Raw genomic sequence first — 27,245 nt, forward strand, 5'->3', positions numbered from 1 at the left:
TTACCAAGAAGGCTACGTTGAAGGCTTATGTCAACTATAACTTTTGAGGAAGCAACAAGAATATGCTTCACAAACCTCTAACTACAGGAGCATAACTGACCAAGGGTCCAAGCTATTATGCTTTTACATCCATCACCAGGTAGGCACCAATGGCCGAAGACACTAAAACAAGTCCAATCCAGGGAGTCACAACACTCCTCTGATGGACAACCTTGACTCAAGCATGTGTCACCAGCTTTGCCACAGTCTCCTCAGCTTGCACAACAGACTTCCACCCAGTCTTCCCTTCCTGTCTCCTTCACTCATGTTCAAGCCTGCATTTCAGTCTGACAGGTCTCCCAGTATTACTTAGAGCTTTCCCCAGTATGGATTTTAATAGAAGAAATCCCTGTGAGAGCATTGTTGTTGTTCAGTTGCTAAGTCGTGTCCGACTCTTTGTGACCCCATGAACTGCAGCATGCCTGGCTTCCCTGTCCTTCACTATTCCCCAGAGTTCGCTCAAACTCACGTCCATTGAGTCAGTGATGCCATCCAACCATCCTCTGTCACCCCTTTCTCCTTCTGCCCTCAATTAAAACCCATACACATTTTAAGTTCCATCTTGGTGTCAACTTTTCAGAGAATCTGGAATAACACACTTTTAAACTGACAATAAAAATTACATTCAGATATCCAGCAGACCATTTCTAAAAGGCTTGCTCTATCAACATATACCATCACCTCAAAGTAGTCTTATCATATATATATTATTATTATTCCCAGTTTTCATGTGGAAAAATTACATAAAATAAATTAAGATTTTAAGATAAAACTACAAGTAGCAGAAATCTAAATTCAGATTTTATTATGTTTACTTTAGGTTTTGAAGTACATCTAGACATATAATATTTTTGTAAAATTTTTAAACTGTGGGCAAAAAGAAATGTTGAAACAATCTCTTCATCCCCCACATTTTTTCATTTCTCTTCACCATCATGATTTAACATCTCTGTATATGAATTAGGGACAAAACTTGATGTCACTGACTTACACATCAAAACATAATTACCATCAAATTAATGACATAAAAAGTATTCTCATAGTGTATGGAATGTATTTAGAGATTATTACACACACACACACATGTGTTTGATTTTTGAAGCAAACAAAAGGCATTTGGAGCCATAACTGATTAAGCAAATATGTGACTAAATAAGTCCCTTTGAAGGAGGAATAGTGATGGATGTAAGTACCAAATAAACATTAAGATGATAATAAAGAAGGAATGTCAAATAAGCATTAATAATGTTGAATTTTACAGAAAAAATCATTTTCATTTCCAGCTTTGCTAACAAAGTGACATTAAAGATGATATTTTTAGCATAATGATCATTTTCTTGCACCATGTCAAGTTTTCAGTTCCATTGAAATTGTAGTTTTACAAAAAATATCGAAGTAAAATAACTATAATATTTAAAATGTAGAAAATAGTTAATCTGTTCCTTCTTTTAGATTGTTTTCTATTTATTCTCCAATAACTTGTTACTATAGATATAATTTTAATTATGCTAATTCAACTAGAGATTTTTATTTGCATTTCCTAAAGTTGACCACATCAACATATATGATAGAGTCATTTTAAACTTACTGTGAAAATTTGATAAAACTCTTCCTCTGTGATAAAAATCACACAGAGGACAATATCTCTTTAATTTATAACTAACAACCTAGTTTTTAACTTGTTAAATTAAGTGTAATCACTTGTAATATTAACAGAAATTAATCAGAATTATAACTTAAATCTATAAAACTGTTTTTGTTTTCTGAAATATTTTCTACTGAGATTTCCAATCAATGTTTACAATATAATCTTTAATACTGTACATATATAAGTCTCAAATATTAATATAGTCTCTAACTTAAAGAACTGAATTCACTCAGGAAAATTTGATGCATTGCACCTGTTCATCTATTGTAAAATACACAGCTAGCAAAGGAAATGTAATTACAGTGATAAGAAAATATTAAAACCCTAAAGCTTGGATAGATTTCTCTGCCAAAATGTCAAAAGAAAATTACATGAAAGTTTAATTTTTAAATATTCACGCTCTCTTATTCTTTCAGTTGCTTATAGATTTTATTTACTGACAGTAGTACATGGAAATTAGCAAATTCATGATCTTTCCCCACAAAGATTAAATGCTTTTGCATCCCAGGAAACTACATGAAAATCATTTTCCCCTTTTGTCTAACACCAATTTTGTATTATTATTTCATTTATGGAATATGCTGTCAACTTCACAGTATGAGCTTTGGAGAGAATAAGCCTTGCTTTAATAGTTCTTCATTACAATATTGCCTACAGAATCTTATGATTAGCTCACTTAGCCTTGACATTTATAAACTACAATTTTTTCGAGATAAGAGATAACATTGCTAACATTCCTCAAATACAGAAAGATAATTCTATTCCTAGAAAGTCAGAAAATAAAAATAAGATTTTATTATTTATTTGAAGTTCAATAAAATTGTAACGTTTTTCCTATGTTAGCACATTCCGTAATTCCTAGATTCTCGTTGCATGTAATAATTTCCTAATTTAGGAAATTTATGAGAAAATATTTGTAAGTAGTTTCAGAAAATTATAATACGATTAATTCCTTAATTTTTCAAGGTACCTATATCAATAAAATAATTTCCAGTTTTGACCAGTTTTTTTCATTGTTGTTATTAGATAACTATAGTTGGTTCAGTACCAAACCCAAGTAAAATTTGTCTTAATTTTATAATTAGTACTTATTGCAGTTTTACAGTACAGTTTAAAAATTAAGTTCCTTACTTCTGCTTGTGCCTGACGGTGTTCTTTCACTGTCATTGAAAGAATGACTTTTTCAGTAACTTTTCCTTTCTGTTCATTCACAGCCAGTTTCAACTAGAAAAAAAAATTAGCAAATGACATGAAGATAGGCACATATTGACACCTAATAGCAACATTTATTCAAACAACTAATTTAGCATTATCATGAAAGGTGATTTTAAATTAATTTGGAATATATTTATGTGAAAATTAATTTCATTTAGATTAAATAAGTCAGAATGTTTTTATATTTAAAACATTTAGCACTGAATTTTTCACTTCATACTTTTATTGTTTTTAAGCTTACTAAAATATAATTTAGGAGGAGGTTCCAAATAGCAAATATTTGACACTGGTGAATGTTTTTTAAAAGCATTTTTCAAAATTAACATAGCAACATTTTTAAAATTAGGCTGATATTTCCTGTAAAGTGTTTCATTGCCAGTAGGGAATAAACTAGTTGCTGTTATGTCAGGACAAGAATTCAAGGATATAAACCAAAAACAAATATCAATTCACTCTAGACTAGTTCAGAATGATTTACAATATTTCACGGCAGAGTATGCTGTATCTTAAAACACCTAATAGTTACTTCCAACCTGTTCCATGAACAGAGCCAGATAAAGATTTTCTATAGTATTGCTATAAACTTATGTTACAAAAAAGTGAATGTGTCTCATTCTTTATAAACAATCCCCATCAAAACAAAATGCTATTTCAAAAAAAAAAAAGGAAAAAGCTAAACTCATACAATAATATTCACTCAATAGATTGGTAGTAGAAAGAAAGTAACAGCCTAATACAGAAACTTCTAAACTGAAATATTTAACAGTTCTTACGCAATGGACATGCCATAGAGTATCTTCTTACTGAATATTAAGAATGAATAATGATCATGCTTTTTGTCTTGTTTTGTTAACGCCGTTGTTGTTTTAAATAGGCTTTCTCAATAGTATGCCTAGAAAATCATGTTTGAGTTAACATGAATCTTAAATCTATACTCTGCCTGAAGACCCACTCCTCTACCTGGGATAAAATAGGGGCAGGGGTCAATGCTATAAGAACAGTATCAAATCTGTAAATTTTTCCTCCACTGATAATGTGACACAGCTCAGTATATCAGAGAATCTGCTTTGGTAGAAGGAAAAATCCTAAGGAATCCTTAGGTGATCCTGAGGATCACCCCAGATAAAGAATTGACAAACATCTCCATAAGAAATATTTAGGTTCTGGGGAAAGGGAAACAGACAAGTCTCTTTTGCAGTTACTCAACTCTGCTCATGTAGCATGAAATGAGTGAGTGGGTGAAAGTTGCTCAGTCGTGCTGGCTCTTCGCGACCCCATGGACTGTAGCCCACCAGGCTCCTCTGTCCATGGAATTCCTCAGGCAAGAATACTGTAGTGGGTTGCCATTTCCTTCTCCAGGGGATATTCCCGACCCAGGGATCAAACTTGGGTCTCTCACATTGCAGGCAGATTATTTACCATCTGAGCACCAGGGAATGTAGCATGAAATACATAATAAATAAACAAATGAGTGTGGCTATGTTCCAATAAAACTTAAAAAAACAAACAAGTGGCAGACTGAATTTGGACAGCAGGCGATGTTTGCCACTCCCCTTCCTAGATTGAGAACCACTGAAAACAAGTTTAAAAAAAAAATCATGTGATATACATGATAACTACAGTTATGATACAACATGGTATATTTGAAAGTTAGCTGACAGTAGGTCCTAAGAGTTCACAAGGAAAAAATTTTAAACTATATGAAATGATGGATGTTTAAACTTACTGTGGTAATCATTTCACAACGTATGAAGTTCAAGTCATCATGCTATTCACCGTAAACTTACACAGGGGTCATACGTTAATTATATCTCGATAAAAATGGTAAAATACCATCATGTGAGACTGTTCTTAGAATCAGTCTCCCAAAGGAATATATATTCTCCTGTGCTAAAGTAATACAGAAAACGTAATATTATAAAAAGTCAAATATCAAACTCAACTTCCACATACGGAAGCCTATGTGTAAACTGTCACCAAGATCATCTTTTCTTTAAAAAATTAATTTCCAAATATAAAAACATTCAGAACAAATATTTTTTGAAGGGAAGCAAGACAAAATAAAAACAGAGCTAGGAAACTCCTTGGTGGCACAGCAGTAAGTCCAATTCTAATGAGGTCTCCTAGGGCCATGACATTTAGAGCTGCTTTCAAGTAACTCTTTAAAAAGTAGGAATTCTTTAACTCTAAAACCACTACAGTTGAAAAAAATCACCTCATTCTTACATTCAATTTATAGCACTATCCTAATCTACATAACCTGAGGGAAAAATCTTATTAATGTTACTGAAAAGCATCACAAGCATAGTACCAGAGAATCCAGTATGATAGTGAGAAATAAACTGTCAACAAAATACAAAGATACATACATGGGGCTTTTTCTGAAAAGAGACCAGACATTCTAAAAGAGAAATATCTTAACATAATCATCTAGAGAAAATTATGGTAACTAAAAAGTCAAATTAAGAGAATGTATTTTCTAATAGCATCTCTTCCTCAAATTTCAGACACAGTAACAATAGCAAGATTCTTCCGTCGCTTCCGAGGAGGACATTCTGCTTCTGCATTAAGACAAAACTAGATGCTTTTGATTTGCTGTTCTTATCTAACATACATGAAATAATTTTCTGTCAATGGACTTGAAATTTCTGAGGCTAATTTTCATGTATAAAGAGGTAGAAACTTCAAATTAAAAATGAAAAACAAACGGGAAGGATGAACCTTGAGGGCATTACCCTAAGTGAAATAAGTCAGATGGAGAAAGATAGATAGCAAATGAATGATCTCATTTACATATGGAATCTTAAAAAAAAAAAAAAAAAGCTCATAGATACAAGAGAACATTGATGATTGCCAGAGGCGGGAAGGGGGTTGAAGGGTGGGCAAAATGGATGAAGGAAGTCAAAAGATACAAACTTTAAGTTATAAAATAAGTCATGAGGATGTAATATTCAGCATAGTGACTATAATTAATAACAGCATTATTACATATGAAAGTTGCTAAGAGAATAGATCTCAAAAGTTCTCATCACAGGAAAAAATCTGTAACTATGAGGAAGGTTAACTAGACATTGTGGCGATCACTTTTCAATATATCTCTCAATTTAAAAAAAAGGAAAGATGGCTACAACGTGTATAAAACTATGAAAAGTCAAATCTCTACCAAACAGAGGAGTGGAAAATCAAGTCACCATTTTCTAATTATTTCATGGCCTTTTTTTAAAGTGAGAAAATACCCACGAATATTTGGTATACACATCAACACTTAACAAGTTAAATATGAAGGTTTAATTCACCATTTTCATCAGAGTTTGCTGCTAAGATTTTAAAAGGGTGTAAGTAACAAACACTGGCTTTCCAAAACTAGGTTGAAGTTGGCTCATTCAATATTAATGGTAACCAGAAAAGAACAGTCAGAGACTAGTCAAAGACAGTAGCAGATATGGAAGAAATAAGGAACATGATGGCTCTGTCAAAGAGAAGTGAACAAAATTATTAAAGACAATGATCTGGTTAGAGAAACAAGATTAAAAAGGAGGAAATTCTCCACAAACAATCTGTCTATGAATTAAGAAAAGAAATCCAAAAATACACCTGAAACAACAGATTCCAATGAAATGATTTCTAGTGGTGGTTACCTTTTAAACTATTCTACATAAAATAGTTTCTACATAAAACTATTAATGCTAGGGCTCCCCTGATAGCTCAGTTGGTAAAGAATCCTCCTGTAATGCAAGAGACCTGGGTTCGGTGCTTGGGTTGGAAAGATCCCCTGGAGAAGGGAAAGGCTACCCACTCCAGTATTCTGGCCTAGAGAATTCCATGGACTGTATTAATGCAAAGGTAGCAGATATTCTACTTTCTATAAAGCCTTAAAAGCTCATAGATGAGTAACAAATAGTTTTATAGAAAACATATGGCACTTTGTGACCATAATAGAAAGTACTAATAATTTTGAGGAATTCTTCAAACATGTGCCGGCTCAGAAAAGTTCTGCTACGGACATCCTAGAAAGGAAAACAGGTTCAAGACCTCCTGCTAGAGAAATACAGATAGAACAGCAGCTATCTCATTTTATGTATATCATTAACATTATATGGCTATTCTTTCCCATTTTCTTTTTTTGCTGTGGATAACTTGATGTAAACCATGTGCTATTTTCTTCTAACTTCCCCAACCCAGGTGACTCAGTGGTAAAGAATCTGTCTGCCAATGCAGGAAACTAAGAGACCTGGGTTCCATCCCTGGGTCGGGAAGATCCCCTGGAGGAGGAAATGGCAACCCACTCCATATACTTTTCTGGAAAACTCCACGGACAAAGGAGCCTGGGGGCTACAATCCTTGGGTCACACAGAGTCGGACATGACTCAGCACACACACACAAGCAAAATATTTTAAGGTGTATTTATGAAGATCATAATACTGTGTAAAAATTTAACATGATAGATAAAATAAAATTTATTTTATAGGAAAAAATAACTCTAAAGTAAATTCCATAGTCCATTTATTAATGTCTTTATAAATGGTACGGTAATCAAACAACCTTGTATGTTCTATGTAATTCATATTGACATTCCAGATAGGTACTAGCCAAAAAGAGAAGAGCTTATTTATCCAGCCAACCTATCAGCGCTTGGACTGTAGTTCTGATGTAGTTTTCTCTATGTTCTCCAGAAGAACAGCTAATGATTTAAATGTGAAGCATGTGATATGTGTTGAATATAATGCTCTTAATAAAGCAACATAACCCAAGAAGAAAACCAAATCTATCTTTCTATCAAAAATTTATTTTTGATCAGTAAATACTGATATATTAATAAATTATTTGATCCATATTTTACATGCAGATCAATAGGCAATACAATTTAGCATAAAAAACAGGACAATCAGCCTTCATATATATTGACAAGTTTTCCAATGGTCTGTTAATATACAAAAGACTGGGACAAATTACTTATTTATATATACAAAACATGGTTATAAAGACCAGCTGCAGGTATTTTTTTGGAAAGTGCATTTTAATAAGGTCCTATTCAGTTAGGGAACAAATGGGGAAGAAGTAGTTTGCACTACAGAGTTTAGCGCAAGAGCTTTCTCTTTTCCTAACCACGAAATCAATCATTTGTCCAGACTGTGGGAGTCAGAGTTAGTTACTGAAAAGAGCTCCGTATATAAACAAGTCAATAACTCATTGTGTGTTATTGTTGAGCTGAAGAAGTCGGCTTTCAAAAAGCTGCCCCTGCTTCTCTCAGAATGAATGTCACTGTATTCAGAGACTGGGAGAGAGTTCTTTGTTTCCAGCCATTGCTGGCTGCCATTTATGTATGGGAACAGAAGGTGGCTGCTAGGAGGGTGGGGGAAGCCACTATTTGGTATCATGTATGTCCAGGAAAAACTCTGAATTCTGTCAACCTAAATAATTTGTGTCTAGAAATGCATTAATGTAATTGATAAAGAGTGGCCACACACACAAAAATTGGTAAAGTAATTGAACGATAATGAGCCTGTATCATTTTAAATTGGACCAGGCTGCTATTTTTGGTTCACTACCTGCCAACAAAGATGAAACCAAAATATAAGCAATAGTTTGAAAAGTTCAGATGTACAAAATGAAGTTGGTAAACAGGTCAATATGTCAAATAAATGCTATCTGTTCCTGCCATATGTATTAAAGGTAATTCATGGAACACTTGTGGGGTTTTTTAAGTTTCTGTTTGTGTGTTAATTTCTTTAAGAAATGATTTTATGTGCTTAACACTTATAATGTTAGAGAAATCTGAATTATTTTTGACTTAAAATGAACTTAAATATCCTTTAGAGTTGAACTAAATCTAAAAATTCATAAGATATAAATATACTATTTATTTCATCTTAATGTTTATTAAAAGTCTACTATTTATTCAAAATCAAGGTAGGGACTGTGAAGAAGCACCAGAACCAGGATTAAAGGTTTATAATTAGGCCAGGCAAATGAAAAATACACCTAGTCTGTTTAATAAATGATCTTCATGGTGGGGCAAGGAGGGGTGGTCTCTGAAATCTTTAAAAAAAGCTTAGCTCTTAATTAAATAAAGTTGGAGTTGTAGGCAAGGAGATAGTTGGAACCTAGAACTGAATCCAGATGATTCCAAATCACTTCACCAATTTAGAAAATCACAACATTAAATCATATAACATGCTCTCACACACTGTACTAGACATTTACCTAGGTGCAAATAAGCAAAGTGCAACATGGTTGAGATAAAAAATAGAAAGTGAGAAACAGTATACAGTGGAAGGTACAAACAATAAATCTATAAATATAAAAGACAAAAATATTATTGGAGGATGGAATGGTTGGGGAAGACAGAAAGTCAAAAATGATGGATAGTGTCTAACTAGGTAAAGAAGTGATAATATAGGGCAATATTATTAATTCATATTAATTACTAGCTAGTAATTAATTACATGACAAAATTTGTTCTAAATACAATTACTGATTGGTTTGACATGCCTTTGGAAGGGGGAGGAGAGAAGGCTGAGCCTTAAAGCATAAGCGGAGAGAAAGGGCAGAGCTGATCCAAGTGAGTTGGCCTTGGCAATGGTCTGACTGGAAGGAATGACAACAAGGACTAGATGGTTAGTGCAATCCACACCTAATCTATTTCTGAATTTAGCTATAAAGTAGGTGCTGGTCCTATAGTGAGGGCATAATTAAGGACTTAGTGCTTAGCTTTGCCTTGGTTCAGCCTCATCCTCACAAGCTATATATATACTTAGTTCCAGTCTTAAGAGATTCTCTTAAGAAAGTCCTGACTTAGCTCCCACTGCTAACCCAGTTATCCTACTTAAATCCCTTCTACAAAAAAATTCAAGAGTGCCACTTTTAGACTTGGAGAAGGAGCAGAACTTCTAATTCAAAACTGGCTGTGAATTCTGGCTCTGCCATATATAGTTAGTTCTGAGACATTTGGCAATCAAGATGGTTTATACAGTCCAGGCCTTCCAAAGCCAGGGATTCCTCTCCCATCCTTGCCAATTCTTTGAGGAAAAAAATAAAAACTACCGTTACCAGAGTCTGCAGCTTCTTGAAGTCAGTTTAAAAGATAATTTATAAAAGAAATTTTCATAATATTTAAAAACAAGAAATACTTTACAACCATTTTAAAACAGAAATATTTTTTAAATATTTATAGTTTGTCTAAAGGGATATAAAAGAGAATTTTCTGTGCTTACCTTCAATATATTTAACACTTAATTAAAGAAACAAACCTCTTTAAAAATCTCCTTACTTTTTTTTAAGTAATTATAAAACAATTTTAGCTCTTCCACATTCTGTGGGGAAAGTGATGCTGAGTTAGTGCTGACTTAGTAGCCAGATTATAAACTTTCTGCTAGACATTCTGTCACAATTTGGAAAGTCTAATTAGGAAACCCAGGAATTGATCCAGAGTCTCCCTGCTTTGCAGGCAGATTCTTTACCAACTGAGCTATCACAGAAGCCCTTAGGAAAGTCACTTGCCTAAATTCAACTCAGCTTGCCCTCTCAGACTGATTCTCCATTTTATCCACTATCATGTGAAGTTTTGGAGGGACTGTGCTACTTTGGCCAAGGGGTAGACCCCTGACTCTCCCAGACCAATCATCCTCTCTCTTCAGAGATAGAGTCATGAGGGAAATCACACAGAGATGTAAACAGCTGGAGAGAATCTGTCCCATTAATAGCACACTCAAGAGTTTGTCCCTTAAATCCAGATGTCCAGAGTTGTTTCAGTTCTTTCTATAGCCCCTTTCTTTGGTCTTTCCTTGAATCCCACTTGCTACTACCTGCCACCCCATTAAATTCTTCTTTTGCCTGGGTTAGCCTAAGCCAGACCCCATTGACTGTAACCAATAAACTCTAACAGATATGTCATATATGTCCTCACAATAAATGCCCCATTACTTTAGACCATCTGAATGAGTCTCTAGTCCTAGTAACTAAAATTATCCCACTCAAAAGTCTTAATAATGAGTCCTTCAGGTACTATAATGGGTAATGTAACTAGAGTAATGGTTTAAAAATTATCCTTTTCATTTTGGCCTTCCCAAGAAAGTGACTGTCCAAACCATTCCAGGCATCCCTAGGATTTGTCATAGTAACATTGCTTTTGTCATGTACAACAGAAATGTGCGACAAAACAATACTCTTGCATATAAGACTGTTGCCTTAAAAAAAAAAAAAAGACCATTGCCTTGAAAGATGCGTCTCTCAAGAAAACTCTTTACCCTCCACCCCCAATTAACCATATAAACAGCTAAATTTAGATGACTCAGCCTATAAATTCTCTCTTGTAGATTAGGAGTAATGACTGTTATTAAGCCTTTGCTGGAATCAGAAATAAGAAAGATATAATGTAAGAACAAAATAAAAGCCTACTTCATTCTGTCCTAGAGGGAAAGCTGGAAGAAGTCTCAGAGAGAGAAGCAGGAAAGGAGCCAGAAGGATTAGGTTCTAAATTCTCCTATTTTAGGGTGTGGCTTGGGTTTAGCTTTCCGGAACTACCTTTGGTTTTTGTGTCATGTGACATGGAATTGGTTCAGTGAAGTCCGCCACAGGCTCTCAGCATGGTGAGGAGAGTGGCTGTAGTGAGAGCGGCCCCTCAAACCGCTCAAGCCAGGGCCAGATGGGTGTCTCAGTCAGACCTTTGAGGGCCATCTCTAATATCACAGAAGTCAGGTTCAGATTGTATCAGCCAGGAAGCACCACCAGAGAAAGTGCCCGAGTCAAGAGAAGAGACTAAGTTCACACACTGAAGGCAGAAGAGCAACCAGGTGGACAAGGGACAAGCCCACGGCAGGCAGCCGCCATGCTAACCGGTGACTCCAGTGGGCCAGCATGCGGCCAGGGGCCCTTCTCCCAGTGCCTTAAGGGTATGAAAGCCACACCTCTTCTTCCATATACTACCTAAAGGAAACCAAGAGAACACAGGAGAGTCTATTTGAGAGAAATAATGATCTAAAATAACTATTTAAATGATCTGCTCAGACTAAGCTTTGAACTGAATTGGACAGTTATTTTTCCCCCAGATTCGGTGGGCAAGAGCTCAGTAACAAAGTGATACGTGTCAGAATATACCCCAGTCGTTTAGTTATTTTGCACACAAAGCACGTATACACGTGTGAGTCAGTCTATCGACTGAGCTAAGGAACAGAGTTCAGCTGAGAAGCATGTGTGGCAGGCTGCTTAATTAGACCAGTCCTGCATCATTTTCCACACTAGAATGTTTTTCAGTTTTTACATGAAGTAATGAGCCACATTTTCTCTCACCCACTAAAGTAGCTATCTGAATCAGAGAACTCCTTGAGAACCATAGTTAGGATTCTGGGGCCCAAATAGGGTAAGCTAGATGGGCCTCTATCAGTAAGAAACAGTGTCTGAACATGGGTTAGGCTGGGCATGATATGCCTTGTTGTTGCTCGGTCACTAAGTCGAATCTGACTCTGCGACTCTGGACTGCAACCTGCCAGGCTTCCATGTCCTCCGCTATCTCCCCAAGTTTGTTCAAGTTCATGTCCACTGAGTCAGTGATGCTATTAACCATCTCGTCTTCAGCCATCTCATCCTCTGTGATATGCCTTACATGTGCAATAAGCCTATTTTCAATCATTACTTCCCAGAGTGATGAGGGAAATGTCCCCAGTAATCCTTTGTCACCCAGCTTTGCTTCAGTCTCATTTGTAAAGCTCACTCTGGCTTTGTCCTCATCTCATATGCATGTATGATTCAAAATATACTGCCGTGTCCTGAAGACAGTGCTGCCTCCTCTCTCCTTTTCCATTCTTCTATCTAATATATTTACTGAATGGCAGTGCTACTATAAACAATGCACTGTACTGGTTCCAGTAATACAAATATCAATTAGATGCCTCTGCACCTTCAGAGGGCTAACAGTCCATTGAGAATTGTAGCTCCACAGTCAGCATTTCCCTGGTTGCTTTCATTGCATTTTTCCTGAGGTAAGGTACTATGTCTTGCAATTCTTTTATATCCTCCAGTAAACAAAACCATAACAGGAAGATAGTGGACATTCAATAAACACCTGTGACAGATTAGTGATGGATGAAAATCCTCAAATTCTAAGTACTTTTACTTTTCATCAGACAACTATTTCCTAAACTATGTGCTGGATACTGTGATATAGGGATTTTGTAGTCAAATGATTTTCTTTAACACTAGGTTAAATCACAATTAATGGGTTTCTTTGTAGCATGGCTGCTAGGAGGCTCTAAGATGCTAATACTGTAGATAGTATTAATAACCACGAGAGCACCTCAGGGGTCCAGCCAGATATACTTTCAGAAACGTGTCGAGACCAGCAATTTTCAAGTTGGTATTGAAAGTTGAAGATGGACCACTAAACATTTATTCAAGAGTGCATACAAAAGTGACTCAGTACCCAGACACAGGAAGCACAGCTCTGTCCACCGTCAACACAGCTCAACCCTGTCTGCTATGCTTCCCCCAAATTAATCTATAATTCTCCATGTAATTTGTCTTATTGAGGAAAAAATTCTATAATATCCCTAAAACATATGACCAAGAAATTTTGGGGTGAAAAAGAAGACAGTAAAACTAATATTAAAATATAGATTAAAACAAAAATCACTAAAGCAGTATATCACATTGTGTAGCATAAGACAGATAATGGAACTAATTATCAGGCCAAAATAGACACAACTTATATACTTAGGGCTTTATTACATGTTAAATATGATACAAGTCTAATATGTCTTAGGCACAATTCCAAAATCCAAAAATTTCTGAAAACTGAATGTTGTTTTAGAACTTATCAGGCAACAAAACCTAGTAAGGACTAATTTATAGACTTTACTTATCTCACTTAGTGTGAATGTTTTACTGTGAAAATACTGAAGTACTTTATTACAGGGAACTGTTTCAGATCCTACTACAGTTGTTATATAATATATGGTCTATGTACTACATTACTTTTCTAAAATCCAAAACACAACAAATTGTGAAATATATCTCGTCCCAGAAAGTTCAGATAAGAGGCTGTGGCCAAAATTTCAATTCAACAAAGAAAGGGTGGATTTTGCAGGTAGAATTAGAATGACCAACTAACAAACACTTTAGAACAATACGTTGGATCTATTTTTTTTTTCACTTTTAACACTTTTAGTGACTTAAAGATTTAAACGTAAAAATGTTAGAACATAATATAGTTGAATTTTTAGAGTTTGAAAAATTCTAAGTCTAACATTGATAGATTTAACTAAATGAAAGTCTTAAACTTCTGTATCTTAAAAAGGAAATTTAATAAAATTTAAAAGTAACACATAATGAGAAAATATTTGCAACATGAAATAGATTCATATACTTAATATGTAAAGAACACTTTGTTGTTGTTCAGCTGCGAAGTCATATCTGACTCTTTGCTACCCCGTGAACTGCAGCATACAAGGCTTCCCTATCCTTCACTGTCTCCCAGTTTGCCCAAACTCACGTCCATTGAGTCAGTGATGCTATCTAACCATCTCATACTCTGCCGCCCCCTTCTCCTTTTAAAGAACACTTAAGGTAGACTAAAAAATTATGAAAAAATAAACTAAGAAAAAACACCAAGGAAAATAGGAGCAAAAGAAACAAATACACAGTTCATAAAAGAATTACAAGGGCCAAATAAAACAAGCACAAAAAGTTAAATATTACTATTAATAAAATAATTCAAACTAAAATAATGAGATGATGTGTTTGACTTACTGACTGACCAGTCAAAAAAAATTTTCTACTGATAAGGATTAGTGAATTCAAGGAATAATGAATACAAAGAAAATAGTGCTTTCAAGTATTGCCAATGAAAGCATACATGTTACAGCTTACTAAAGGAAAATTTAGCAATGTATACCAAATCATTAAAATGTACACAACTTTTTATCTAAACATTCCACTTCAAGGAATTTTTCAATAAAAAATAATAATGGACATGCACCAGAAAACTGACTAAAATGATGACAAAATATTGCTTTGTAATAGTAAAAAAATTGCACACATAAATGTTCAAAATTAAGAATATTAGTAAAATAAAACATTTGACTAGAATATCATAACCCATTTAAAATAATGCTATGGAATATTGAATAATGGGAAATGGTAACAACAAAGTAACTGAAAAAATGTGGTCTCAAAAAGTAAATAAGATTTTAAATATATATCAGCATATGAGAAGTATATGCACTAAAATATTGAGAATAGCTACTCAAAAGGCGAGACTGTGGGTGGTGTAGCTCTTTTTTTTTTTTTTATTTACATCAGCTTATATCTACAAACTAAACTTTCTGCAGTATTAATACATAAGCATGATAAATCTTATAATTAAAAAACAGGCTCTTTTTAACATTGCTTTATTTTCCTGTTACTACCAATATGTATGAGTTATTATTAATTTTTAAAATTGGTCCTCTGTCCACATTTGTTCCAACATAATTATCTTTTCCCTCATTTTACTTCAATCTTTACAAGATAAAATATAATTCAGAAGAAAACAAGAAATTTACAAAGGAGACAAAAGAGGTAAAATACAATTAACACCTTTGCTTTCAAATTACCAGTTCAGTTCAGTTCAGTCGCTCAGTCGTGTCCAACTCTTTGCGACCCCATGAACTGCAGCACGCCAGGCCTCTCTGTCCATCACCAACTCCCGGAGTCTACCCAAACCCATGTTCATCGAGTCGGCGATGCCATCCAACCATCTCATCCTCTGTCGTCCCCTTCTCCTCCTGCCCCAATCCTACCCAGCATCAGGGTCTCTTCCAATGAGTCAACTCTTCGCATGAGGTGGCCAAAGTATTGGAGTTTCAGCTTCAACATCAGTCCTTCCAATGAACACCCAGGATTGATCTCCTTTAGGATGGATTGATTGGATCTCCTTGCAGTCCAAGGGACTCTCAACAGTCTTCTCCAACACCACAGTTCAAAAGCATCAATTCTTCAGCGCTCAGCTTTCTTCACCGTCCAACTCTCACATCCACACATGACCACTGGAAAAACCATAGCCTTGACTAGACGTACTTTTGTTGGCAAAGTAGTGTCTCTGCTTTTAAATATGCTATCTAGGTTGGCCATAACCTTCCTTCCAAGGAGTAAGCGTCTTTTAATTTCATGGCTGCAATCACCATCAGCAGTGATTTTGGAGCCCAAAAAAATAAAGTCTGACACTGTTTCCACTGTTTCCCCATCTATTTCCCATGAACTGATGGGACCAGATGCCATGATCTTAGTTTTCTGAACGTTGAGCTTTAAGCCAACTTTTTCACTCTCCTCTTTCACCTTCATCAAGAGGCTCTTTAGGTCTTCTTCACTTTCTGCCATAAGGGTGGTGTCATCCGCATATCTGAGGTTATTGATATTTCTCCCAGCAATCTTGATTCCAGCTTGTGTTTCTTCCAGTCCAGCATTTCTCATGATGTACTCTGCATATAAGTTAAATAAGCAGGGTGACAATATACAGCCTTGATGTACTCCTTTTCCTATTTGGAACCAGTCTGTTGTTCCATGTCCAGTTCTAACTGTTGCTTCCTGACCTGCATACAGGTTTCTCAAGAGACAGGTCAGATGGTCTGGTATTCCCATCTCTTTCAGAATTTTCCACAGTTTATTGTGATCCACACAGTCAAAGGCTTTGGCATAGTCAATAAAGCAGAAATAGATGTTTTTCTGGAACTCTCTTGCTTTTTCGATGATCCAGCTGATATTGGCAATTTGATCTCTGGTTCCTCTGCCTTTTCTAAAACCAGTTTGAACATCTGGAAGTTCACGGTTCACATATTGCTGAAGCCTGGCTTGGAGAATTTTGAGCATTACTTTACTAGCATGTGAGATGAGTGCAATTGTGCGGTAGTTTGAGCATTCTTTGGCATTGCCTTTCTTTGGGATTGGAACGAAAACTGACCTCTTCCAGTCCTGTGGCCACTACTGAGTTTTCCAAACTTGCTGGCATATTGAGTGCAGCACTTTCACAGCATCACCTTTGAGGATTTGAAATAGCTCAACTGGAATTCCATCACCTCCACTAGCTTTGTTCGTAGTGATGCTTTCTAAGGCCCCCTTGACTTCACATTCCAGGATGTCTGGCTCTAGGTGAGTGATCACACCATCGTGATTATCTGGGTCATGAAGATGTTTTTTGTACAGTTCTTCTGTGTATTCTTGCCACCTCTTCTTAATATCTTCTGCTTCTGTTAGGTCCATACCATTTCTGTCGTTTATCGAGCCCATCTTTGCATGAAATGTTCCTTTGGTATCTCTAATTTTCTTGAAGAGATCTCTAGTGTTTCCCAATCTGTTGTTTTCCTCTATTTCTTTGCACTGATTGTTGAGGAAGGCTTTCTTATCTCTCCTTGCTATTCTTTGGAACTCTGCATCCATCAAATTACCAACGGCCTGCTAAAACTTTTTTGAGAGGCTGGGTAGTGTATATTAATGCAGGGCAATGGAAGGTTTATGAATTCTTATTTAATCACTGCATTGAACCATATTTACTGCTTCTTAAAAGTGAACTGAGATGAGAGCAAAGACTGGGTGGAGATAAGGGTGGGATTCTCATGTCTACTCTGCCATTCTGGGCACTGGGGATGCACTGTGGCATTTAATCCTCAAAGGGGCTTTGGGAAGTCCTGTAATTGATGCTTAAAGAGATAAAGTAACTTGCTTATAACACAAAGCAAAAAAAAAAAAAATTAAAGAACTGAGATTCAAATCCAGGCATGTCTGACTCCTCTCCCCACGGATTTTAATTACATCTTGGATACATCAGAAAATATGATTTTAAAATGGAAGGAACAGCTAGATAGTAACAGACAGATTGGCAAACTTTTCCTTCATACTAGAGCATTTAATTATGAAAGCTCAGAGTTAAAAATCAGAATTCTATTTATATAAATTGATGTTATATGACATTAATAAGAAAATAAATTACATTTGGAAACTTCAGGAGACTTTTATTTCAGGCATGTACAAAAAAACTAAATTAAGATTCACTGACTAATAGCTGCTATCATCAAACATATTAAAGTAACTTGTGTGTAATTCCTTACCTAACATTCCCTTCATCTCTAGTATTATCAAAATTAACACTCAAAGTTACTTTTCCATTCTGAAAATTTCTATTAATGCATTCTAATACAGTTGATTAGTGCAACTAAAGAGTACTCAGAGGTACTGTTAACTGTTCTGTATTTAAGTTTGGATCTTTTACTATGCACATATGTAGAAATATAAGTACATGTAAAATATATGGATTTTATGTTTACAGAAATGGTATTACCTCCATAGTATCTGGCAACTTGCTTTTCATTGCATGGCAGTGCCATCAAATGTCCATTATAAGACATCTTAAGCAGATCTATCACTACCTACTACTCACAGGTATTAAAAAATTTTTTTGGTAAATTAATTTATTTTAATTGGAGGCTAATTACTTTACAATATTGTAGTGGTTTTTGTATACATTGACATGAATCAGCCATGGGTGAACCTGTGTCCCCCATCCCGAACCCCCCTCCCACCTCTCTTCCCATTCCGTCCCTCAGGGTCGTCCCAGTGCACCGGCCCTGAGCGCCGTCTCATGCGTCGAACCTGGACTGGCGATCTATTTCACACATGGTAATCTACATGTTTCAGTGCTATTCTCTCAAATCATCCCCCCCTTGCCTTCTCCCACAGAGACCAAAATCTGTTCTCTGCATCTGTGTCTCTTTTAAAATGTCATCCTTGCTCAAAATTTCAGTGTCACACCTGATCTCAAGCTCTCCCTTTACCACAGTGCAAGTCAGTTTTGTGACGTGAGGAGTGTGTGATACGGAAAGCAGCACATTAACTTTTCATTTTCATTCTTCTTCAGTTCTTCTGCTGCTGGGAACACATCACTTTTGCTCCCATTCCACTGACGAGAACTTAGTCACAGGGCCACCTCCAGCAGCAAGTCAGGCTGGGAGATAGTGCCCCCAAGTTTCAAAAAGAAAGGATAATTCTGCTGGAAGGCAAGAAGTCTCCACTACACTGCTGCTCTATAGGGTGTGACCATGCAATTTACTGTTCAAACCAGGACATGCTTGAGGATAAAATAATTAGTCTGAGATAACAAGTGAATTCGGACCATTTGGGGATAATTCTCTTCTCTGCTTAATAAAGTCGACTCTAACCTTTCTTCAGGTGGCCTTTCCTGAGGCAATCTGTCATTCCTTTTGTGTTGCCAGAGCAGTCTGTTCATAACTCTACCACACCAACTCATACATTTGTATGATTAGCTATTTACTAACTTTCCACTCTGAGCTTCCCAGGTGGAGCAGTGAAAGAATCCGCTTGTCAGTGCAAGAGATGCAGGAGATGTGGGTTCAATACCTGGGTCAGGAAGATCCCCTGAAGGAGGAATGGCAACCCACTCCAGTATTCCTGCCTAGAAAATTCCGTGGACAGATGAGCCTGGCAGATTATAGTCCATGGGGTCGCAAAGAGTCGGACAGGATGAGCACAGGATGCAAGAAAGATACAAGGATAAAAATAGATGGCCTTAACTCTAGGTTGTACCACCACTACCTTCCTTACATACACACACTTGCACACACTCACACACTCTGACTCTATTCTGGTTTAACTCCATTAGGAAGACTTCTCTGATTGGTTCTCAGTCTGAGCCCATCTTTGATGCTGTACAGTAAATGTGCAGGGTGCTATTACAGCATACATGCAGTGAATTGGTGCCTCTTGCACACTGTTCTCTTCCACCAGACTCTGAGCTCCTCTTAAAGAGACTCTGACTCTATATTCAACTCTATTTCCTTAGTGCCTAGCACATAGTAGATACTTGACAAATACTGGTTAAACTGAACAGAGTTGAAGACCTGGGAATGGAATACATAGAATTCTCAAATGAAATTCCAGAAATCCATAAAGCTTGGTAAGGAGGATAAAGACTCCATCTTGTGGATCTGTCTTCATCAACCAAATCTGGCCTTTTAAAATTATGTATTGGGTGACCTTCATTTCAAGGTTAGGTAAGTTTATAAGAGGAAACCCTGAGGCTGCCTTTTATTATCAGCTCCGTCATCTTTAGAGCCTTAGTGTCCATTCCTGCTAGAAAAGCCTATATGAATCCTACTGTGAGCTCTTTCTTCCCAGCTATTAAGCCCTGTGTTCTGAAGGGATGGGAGTGACAACTGCCAGTTGTCATTCTGACCAGAAATATTTTGACACACAGACACTCATTGTATAAATTTGTAACTAGTGTGTGCTGAAGAAATGATGCTTTTGAACTGTGGTGTTGGAGAAGACTCTTGAGAGAACCTTGGACTGCAAGGAGATCCAACCAGTCCATCCTAAAGGAAATAAGTCCTGAATATTCATTGGAAGAACTGATGCTGAAGCTGAAATTCCAATACTTTGGCCACCTGATATGAAGAACTGACTCATTGGAAAAGACCCTGATGCTGGGAAAGATTGAAGGTGGGAGGAGAAGGGGACGACAGAGGATGAGATGGCTGGATGGTATCACCGACTCAATGGACATGAGTTTGAGTAAACTCCAGGAGTTGGTGATGGACAGGGAGGTCTGGCATGCTGCAGTCCATGGGGTCACAAAGAGTCAGACATGACTGAGCGACTGAACTGAACTGAGTGTATAAACTCAGGACATTACAAAATTTAGTTTTGGTTTTCAGAACTTGATTTGGATTCTAAGTTTTTACTGTCCTTTACTTCAAACCTGTTCATTAAAAAAATAAAGTTGACCGTTGTTGCCAAGAGTGGTTTGAATTTGGGTGTTGCAATTTGCTTAAAGTGGATTCCCTTCCGTTCTCCAAAATTTTTGATCTCTCAATTTTATCTGGTACGTAGATACTTTGGTTATTTTATGTTCAATATTCTGATTCACCATCATCATCCACAATTAGAGAAAAGAGAATTTGTTGAGGCCTCACTGTGTGCCAGGTATTGTGTTTAGTGTTTTACCTGTATTTCTCATTTATCTTTAAGAAAGATGAATGAGAAAATACAAGTTTGCAGAAGGGATAAATAAAGTATCGATATATTTAAACTTTATGTCCTAAAACACAACCCAAATTTCTAGACACAAACCTTGAAATCTCTGTGGAAAAAACAAATCTCTTCCCTCTGAATTCTTCTAGTTTGTGTGTGTGTGTGTGTGTGTGTGTGTGTGTGTGATTTGTACAGTATTTTGCATCAACATCACTCAAAGAAATTTATTGAATACTTATTTTGTGTTAGTACTATCAAATAGTGGTTAACAGGACACTTCCCTTCTATATATTAAAATCTTAGATGGCAGACAGATGTGGGACAAACAGCAGTAAATATGATAAGCATTAAAAAAAAAAAGGCAGGATTTCTTGGGAGAGCTAACCTAAGCTCGAGGCTAGAGCAAGAAATGCTTCTCTGAACTAGAAATGATCTGAGCTAAAGATGGGCAAGAAGGCACCAAGTCAGGTATGACAAGGAAGAGCATTCTAGGCAGAGGAAGTGCTAGAGTTACCTATCCCACAAAACATCTTGTACAGTGAAAGTGAAAAGTGAAGTCGCTCAGTTGTGTCCGACTCTTTGCAATTCCATGGACTGTAGCCCATCCGGCTCCTCCATTCATGGAATTTTCCAGGCAAGAGTACTGGAGTGGCTATTTCCTTCTCCAGGGGTTCTTCCTGACCCAGGGATTGAACCTGGGTCTCCCGCATTGCAGGCAGACGCTTTACCATCTGAGCCACCAGGGAAGCCCCTCTTGTACAGTATCTTACCTATATTAACAGTATCTTATTAATTATGAAATAATTCAGAAAGGAATCATTATTGCCATTTTACAGATAAGAAAACTAAGACTCAGAGATTAGATCAATGAATAAGATTGGAACCCTTGCTTATCACAATCCAAAGCATTTCCACTATCTTTAACTTCTTCAGAAAGCTGCCTGCATCAGCTTCCTATTGGACCAATGGTTAGTAAACTTTTTCTGTGAAAAGACAGATAGTAAATATTTTAGGCTTTGCACACCAAGAAGGAACATTAAGGATTAAAATATAGGAACTTGAAAAACAAGAGAAAAAACCATTTTCATAAGCTTTTTATGAAATTCAAAATATAATAATAATGATAATAATTGAGTATAGTGTTTTGAACTACTGGTTGACTAATGAGAAAAATTAAATTATTTTGAGAGGAACAACATTTCAATTACTTGGGGTTTAAAGCTAAATGTTCCCTATAATCAGAAAAAATGCAAATAATCAGCTGTGAAAATAATTCTTAACATGTGGATCATACCAAAACAGGTGACTAGTCAGATTTGGCTCATGCGCTCTTGCTTAGCAACCCCTGTACTAGAACGTGACCAACAAGAGTAGTACTATTTAACAGAAATCTAATATGAGACACATATGCAGTCTTAAATTGTCTAGTAGCCATATTTTTTAAAAGGTACAAAGAATAGGTTAAACTTAATTTACTAATTTATTGAACCAAAATATTACCATTTAAACATATAATCAATACAAAAATTATTAATGAAATATTTTGCCCTCTTATTTCATGCCAACTATTTGAAATCCAGTGTGAATTTCATACAAACAGCATTTCTCAATTTGGACTAGTCATGTGTTAAATACAGCACAGCTCCAGAGAATAGGTCTGTTGGGGGCTAGAAAAGTAAAAATGAGAAAAGCAGATCATATAGAATTTATGTTCAACTGAAGAGTATAAATTCTGTCTAAAGGTGGCAAATGCCACTCAGCCCCACAAAATGTTGTCATGTGGAAAAGAGGTCTAGGATATTGTCAGATGTTCCAGATTTCCTGAGAAAACAAAATCTAATTTTACATTAAAATATAAAAATCTCCTGATTTCCAGATAACTGAAATTATTTATTTTTTTTAATTCATACATACTGTGCAGGTCAAACAATTCAAAACTGCATACTAAATTTGGCCATGACTATCTCTATATTTGGGCTTCCCAGGTGGCACCAGTGGTGAAGAACCTGCCTGCCAATGCAGGAGATGCAGCTTCCAACCATGTGTTGGGAAGATAACCCTGGAGGAGGGCATGGAAACTCACCCCAGTATTCTTGCCTGGAGTCCCATGGACAGAGAAGCTTGGCAGACAACAGGCCATAGGATCACAAAGAGTCAATTGAAGGGACTTAGCATGTATGCATCTCCACATTTATGTCCTCTATCCATGTCTGTCTTCTCAGTATCTAAGGTATAGTACTCATATATGCTCAATAAATTATAGGACTTTCAAGTTAAGGCAATAAATATTTGCCAGTAAAATACTTTGAGTATGTCAAAGGGATGATAATAAAAACAATTATGGAAGCAATCATATCCACATTTTAAATCACCTTATAGAAGTAAGTTTACCTACCAGGATTATTCCACGGTGTTTTAAATAATAAAATTCTTCAATTAAAAGTAGCCATAACCACAATAGCCAAAAGGTGAAAGCAACCTAAATGTCCATTGACAGAAGGATCAGTAAACAAAAGGTGGTATTACAGGTAGTAGAATATTACTTGGCCATAAAGGAGGGAAATCTGACATATACTTTGATATGGAGAAACCTTGAAAACACTTTGCCAAGTGAAATAAGCCAAGCGTGTGTGCTAAGTCGCTTTAGTTGTGTCTAACTATTTGAGACCCATGTGCTCTAGCCCACCAGGCTCCTCTGTCCACGGGATTCTCCAGGCAAGGATACTGGAGTGGGTTGCCATGCCCTCTTCCAAGGGATCTTCCCAACCCAGGGATTGAACTCATGTCTTCTGCATGGCAGGCAGATTCTTTACCCACTGAGCAACCTGGGAAGCCCCCAAGCCATGCACAGAAGGCCAATATTGAACAATGTCTTTTTGTTCAAATTGTGGTAAAACTCCTTTGGATGCCTAAAAGAGTTGGTCAGTTTGATTGGTAATGACCACTTTGTTTATATGCAAATAAGCCCTTCACAAAAGTATCTGAGAATGCTTCAAAACTGTTGCTTTCCTGAGTATTACATGTAGTCCCTCCTAATATTATTCTCATAATTACTGGGGATTTGTACCAATAACAATAATCCTTCCCTACCTTGAGGACTATTAAGAAAATAAAATGAGATAACTTTAATCTAGAAAAATCACATCATAAACTACAAAGCACCATAGAAATATCTTTATTTTCAAATAACTAATGAAGCAAAGGTCAATTTTTACCCTGATTACATCAATATCACGTATTCTGAAGTCAAGTCTGAATTAGTAATATACCAAAATGGCTTGCTCTCCTCCAGCCAGGCTTACAGGCAAGATAGTCTCCATTTCCTCTAATCCAGGTAGGCACAAAAAACTACACTGGTATCCACTCTGGGATCTTCAAGTACAATTTCACAGGGCAAATGCTTCCCAAAACTATTTGAATATCTCCTCTGTGATCCAGCTAGATTTGCATTTATAGAGAATTCAGAGCAGGATACTCCTAGCTCAATACCTCGAACATCTAGTATCAAAGAACTCTCATCTCCATTTTCCAATGCACCGTCTGCGTCTGGAATTCATTTCTGTGGCAGGTCATAGAGTCAAACACTATGATTGAGAAAGGAACTGTTATTCACAAGGCAGGCAGTAAGTGTGAGCCCAGATTGCAAGGGCAATCAAATCTCATGCTTCAACAAAGAAAATGATCATTTGTAAGGTCAGGAAGGAATTTCCTCTTCTCCTTTAATAGGAAATACCAGGCAAATTGACGATGAATTGTGGGGGGAGGGGAAATTTATCTTGGTTCTAAAATACAAAGTATTCATGATGCTCCTTTTACCAAAAAGATCAATGGATTAGCCATGTATGTGGCATGATCTTCTCTGAAAGGTCTATATTCCGTGTCTGTGTCTCCTATCATTCAATGCAATATACGTGCCTTGGTAATAACCCCAAAACAATTCTTGAGTTGGTGGTCATAATAATGGAATTTGATCTCCATTAATTCATTAATTTCTGATGACCTTAATGCAGCAACACTTTAGCAATTCATTTTACTGTCACTTTAGTTTCCTTAAAATTTGCAGTTTTCATAACATAAAAAACTTATTAATCAATGATTATCAGCACTTTAACCATTATGTAAGACTCACTTTCGATATGCTGAATATAAGTAAACATGTACGTTTCATGAGTAAAGTTCCTAAGACTAATCATATATTTTTAAATATACATCCTTTAATATGTTTTTGGTTATGCTGAAAAATCTAATCAATACACATTATCAATGTTCATCATTTACACCTTTTTAATGCTTGTTTTTACTATATCTATTACATATAAGATTGAGCTTCCCTCAGAGCTTCCCAAGTTATGATACTAATTGGTTTGTGACAATCAATAACCTTTTATCTTAGCATATAAAAATTTCATACTATGTAACTGGGATATGCTTTGTCTATTGGCATTGTACCACAGTTCTGTGGGGGATTACAGGTGTGTTTACAATACTAGGGTAATAACGCGAATTATAATTGAAAATTTTACCTCTTTGCCTTAAAAAGCTACCCGTTTTTAAAAAGATCACCCTTGATTTTCTAGAGGGTTGTTGCTGTTGCTACTGCAGTTGTTCTTGAACCTGAGTTCCAAACTCCCCAACAGAGCAATGTCCAAGAAGATGTTAGTACCTGATTCTGTCAGCAGGCACTACTTGAATATCCAGGGTTACTCATGTCTCAGAATGACAAAAGAATGGTTTAAGGGAAGAGCATTTGTTGAAAAGTAACAAATAATGCTGTGAAACATTTTTCAAAAATTCTTTATTACAGAATCCAGCATTGTTTAGAAGAATGCCAGTCCTGGATGCACTTCCTCACACCCTGAATGAACAAAGGATCAACAATGATCAAATCTCCATTTATTTCCAGCACTGACTGTGTGTTTATTTCTGTAAAAGTTTGATTATGAGTAAAGAGCACAGCCTCATCCGATCCTTAACTGTTTCTAGGAATTCGTTATGCTTGTACACAGTTTAGAAACACTGGAATTTTATTAAAATTCATTAAAGCATTTCAGGAATAAAAAAAAAAAAAAAAGCTTTCCCTCTTTCTTAGCTATTAGCTGCCTTTTTTTTTTCTTTCCGCCATACTCAGCCTGACCCAGCCTGTGAAGCTGGAAGTTGGCAGCTGTGATTGCAGTACAGATTTCACACAGTGTAATTACTGCAGTGACACTAGGACTGAGAGGTACAAAGAAAAAAAAGAGGCCCTACAGGTTATTAGCACTAAACACTGGGAGAAATCAAACGGGGAGTCAGTGCGTAATTCCGAGGCCTATCAAGCCTCATCAGGAACAGCAGGGAGCAAAGTGCTTCTCTTCATCATCTCACTCTCTGACTTCTGTTGAAAATTACAGTAATTAAAAAAGAGCTAAGTACTTCTCAGGCAAGGGGTCTTTTCTTTACCCATCACCTTCTAGTTGGCTGCTGATTCTGTGTGACCTTTTCCTTGGCTCTGTCTATCGCAGTCAACACGGATCTTTGTTGAATGGCTCTCTGAAACCTAATTACTATCTGCTGGGTGATGCGGTATTGATCAGAAAAGGTGGCACAGCAAAATAAGAGTACCAACACTGTGGCCCCAGCAATCGAAAAGTAATTCCAGCCACATAGAAACGGCCCTTCCATCCCACTTATTAGGAGCAGCTGTGATGTTGCCGAATCGATACACCACACTGGATTGCTTCTTTGACTAAAAAGCCGTCTTTTTTTTTTTAAGAAGTCATGTACAATCAGCGGCCTCTGACTTCAAAGGACGTTGCCCTAATGCACTGTGTGAGTGAACAAATTCCATGTTGGCAAACATCTTTAGTACCAGGAGTGGTGGTGATGTTTTTTTTAATTCAGTACATTTGTTTAGCATCATAATGGTGTATCAATGTAGCTGATCCATCCAGTAAAGAGTCAATTGTGACTTTTAACAAAAGAGGCCATGAGATATTATACCCTATCAAAAAGAAAATGCTCAAATACATAGGGAAGCATAAACTAATCTAAATGGGATAGTTTAGTACTAAAAACGTCATCATTTTAACAACAAAAAAATGTATGTTTTCTAAAATGCAAGCGTAATTAACCTCGTGTTTTAGTACATAAAACAGGTGAAAGCTGAGTTTGGATTAATTGATTTTTAATAAGTAGAGAAACTGAATAGTGTTATATAGACAGAATATTTTTTAATTACTTTGTTATTTCAAGGAAAGGAAAACAAATGCATTCTATTTGCATTAAATGAAAGATAAGCATTCAAATTTCTTTAAATTCCAGCATTTAGAATTTGGTATCTTTAATTATATT

General features: G+C 36.2%; 1 protein-coding gene across 6 annotated transcripts in view; it reads right to left on the bottom strand.

Moving 5' to 3' along the window:
- Window positions 1-27,245, bottom strand: part of DCDC1 (doublecortin domain containing 1) — a 453,546-nt gene that overhangs the window by 248,736 nt on the left and 177,565 nt on the right. For all 6 annotated transcript variants that reach the window (XR_014069367.1, XR_014069370.1, XR_014069369.1 and 3 more), the window contains exon 9: window positions 2,819-2,911. Coding sequence is in view for 1 of the 6 variants with exons in the window: in XM_081544080.1 (XP_081400206.1) it covers window positions 2,819-2,911 (93 nt within the window). In the remaining 5 variants the exon portion in view is untranslated. The remainder of the gene's footprint in view (window positions 1-2,818; window positions 2,912-27,245) is intronic.

This window comes from Giraffa tippelskirchi, chromosome 11, assembly GCF_054371585.1.
Source record: "Giraffa tippelskirchi isolate mGirTip1 chromosome 11, T2T-mGirTip1v1.2.pri, whole genome shotgun sequence".
In the NCBI taxonomy this organism is placed as follows: Eukaryota; Metazoa; Chordata; class Mammalia; order Artiodactyla; family Giraffidae; genus Giraffa; species Giraffa tippelskirchi.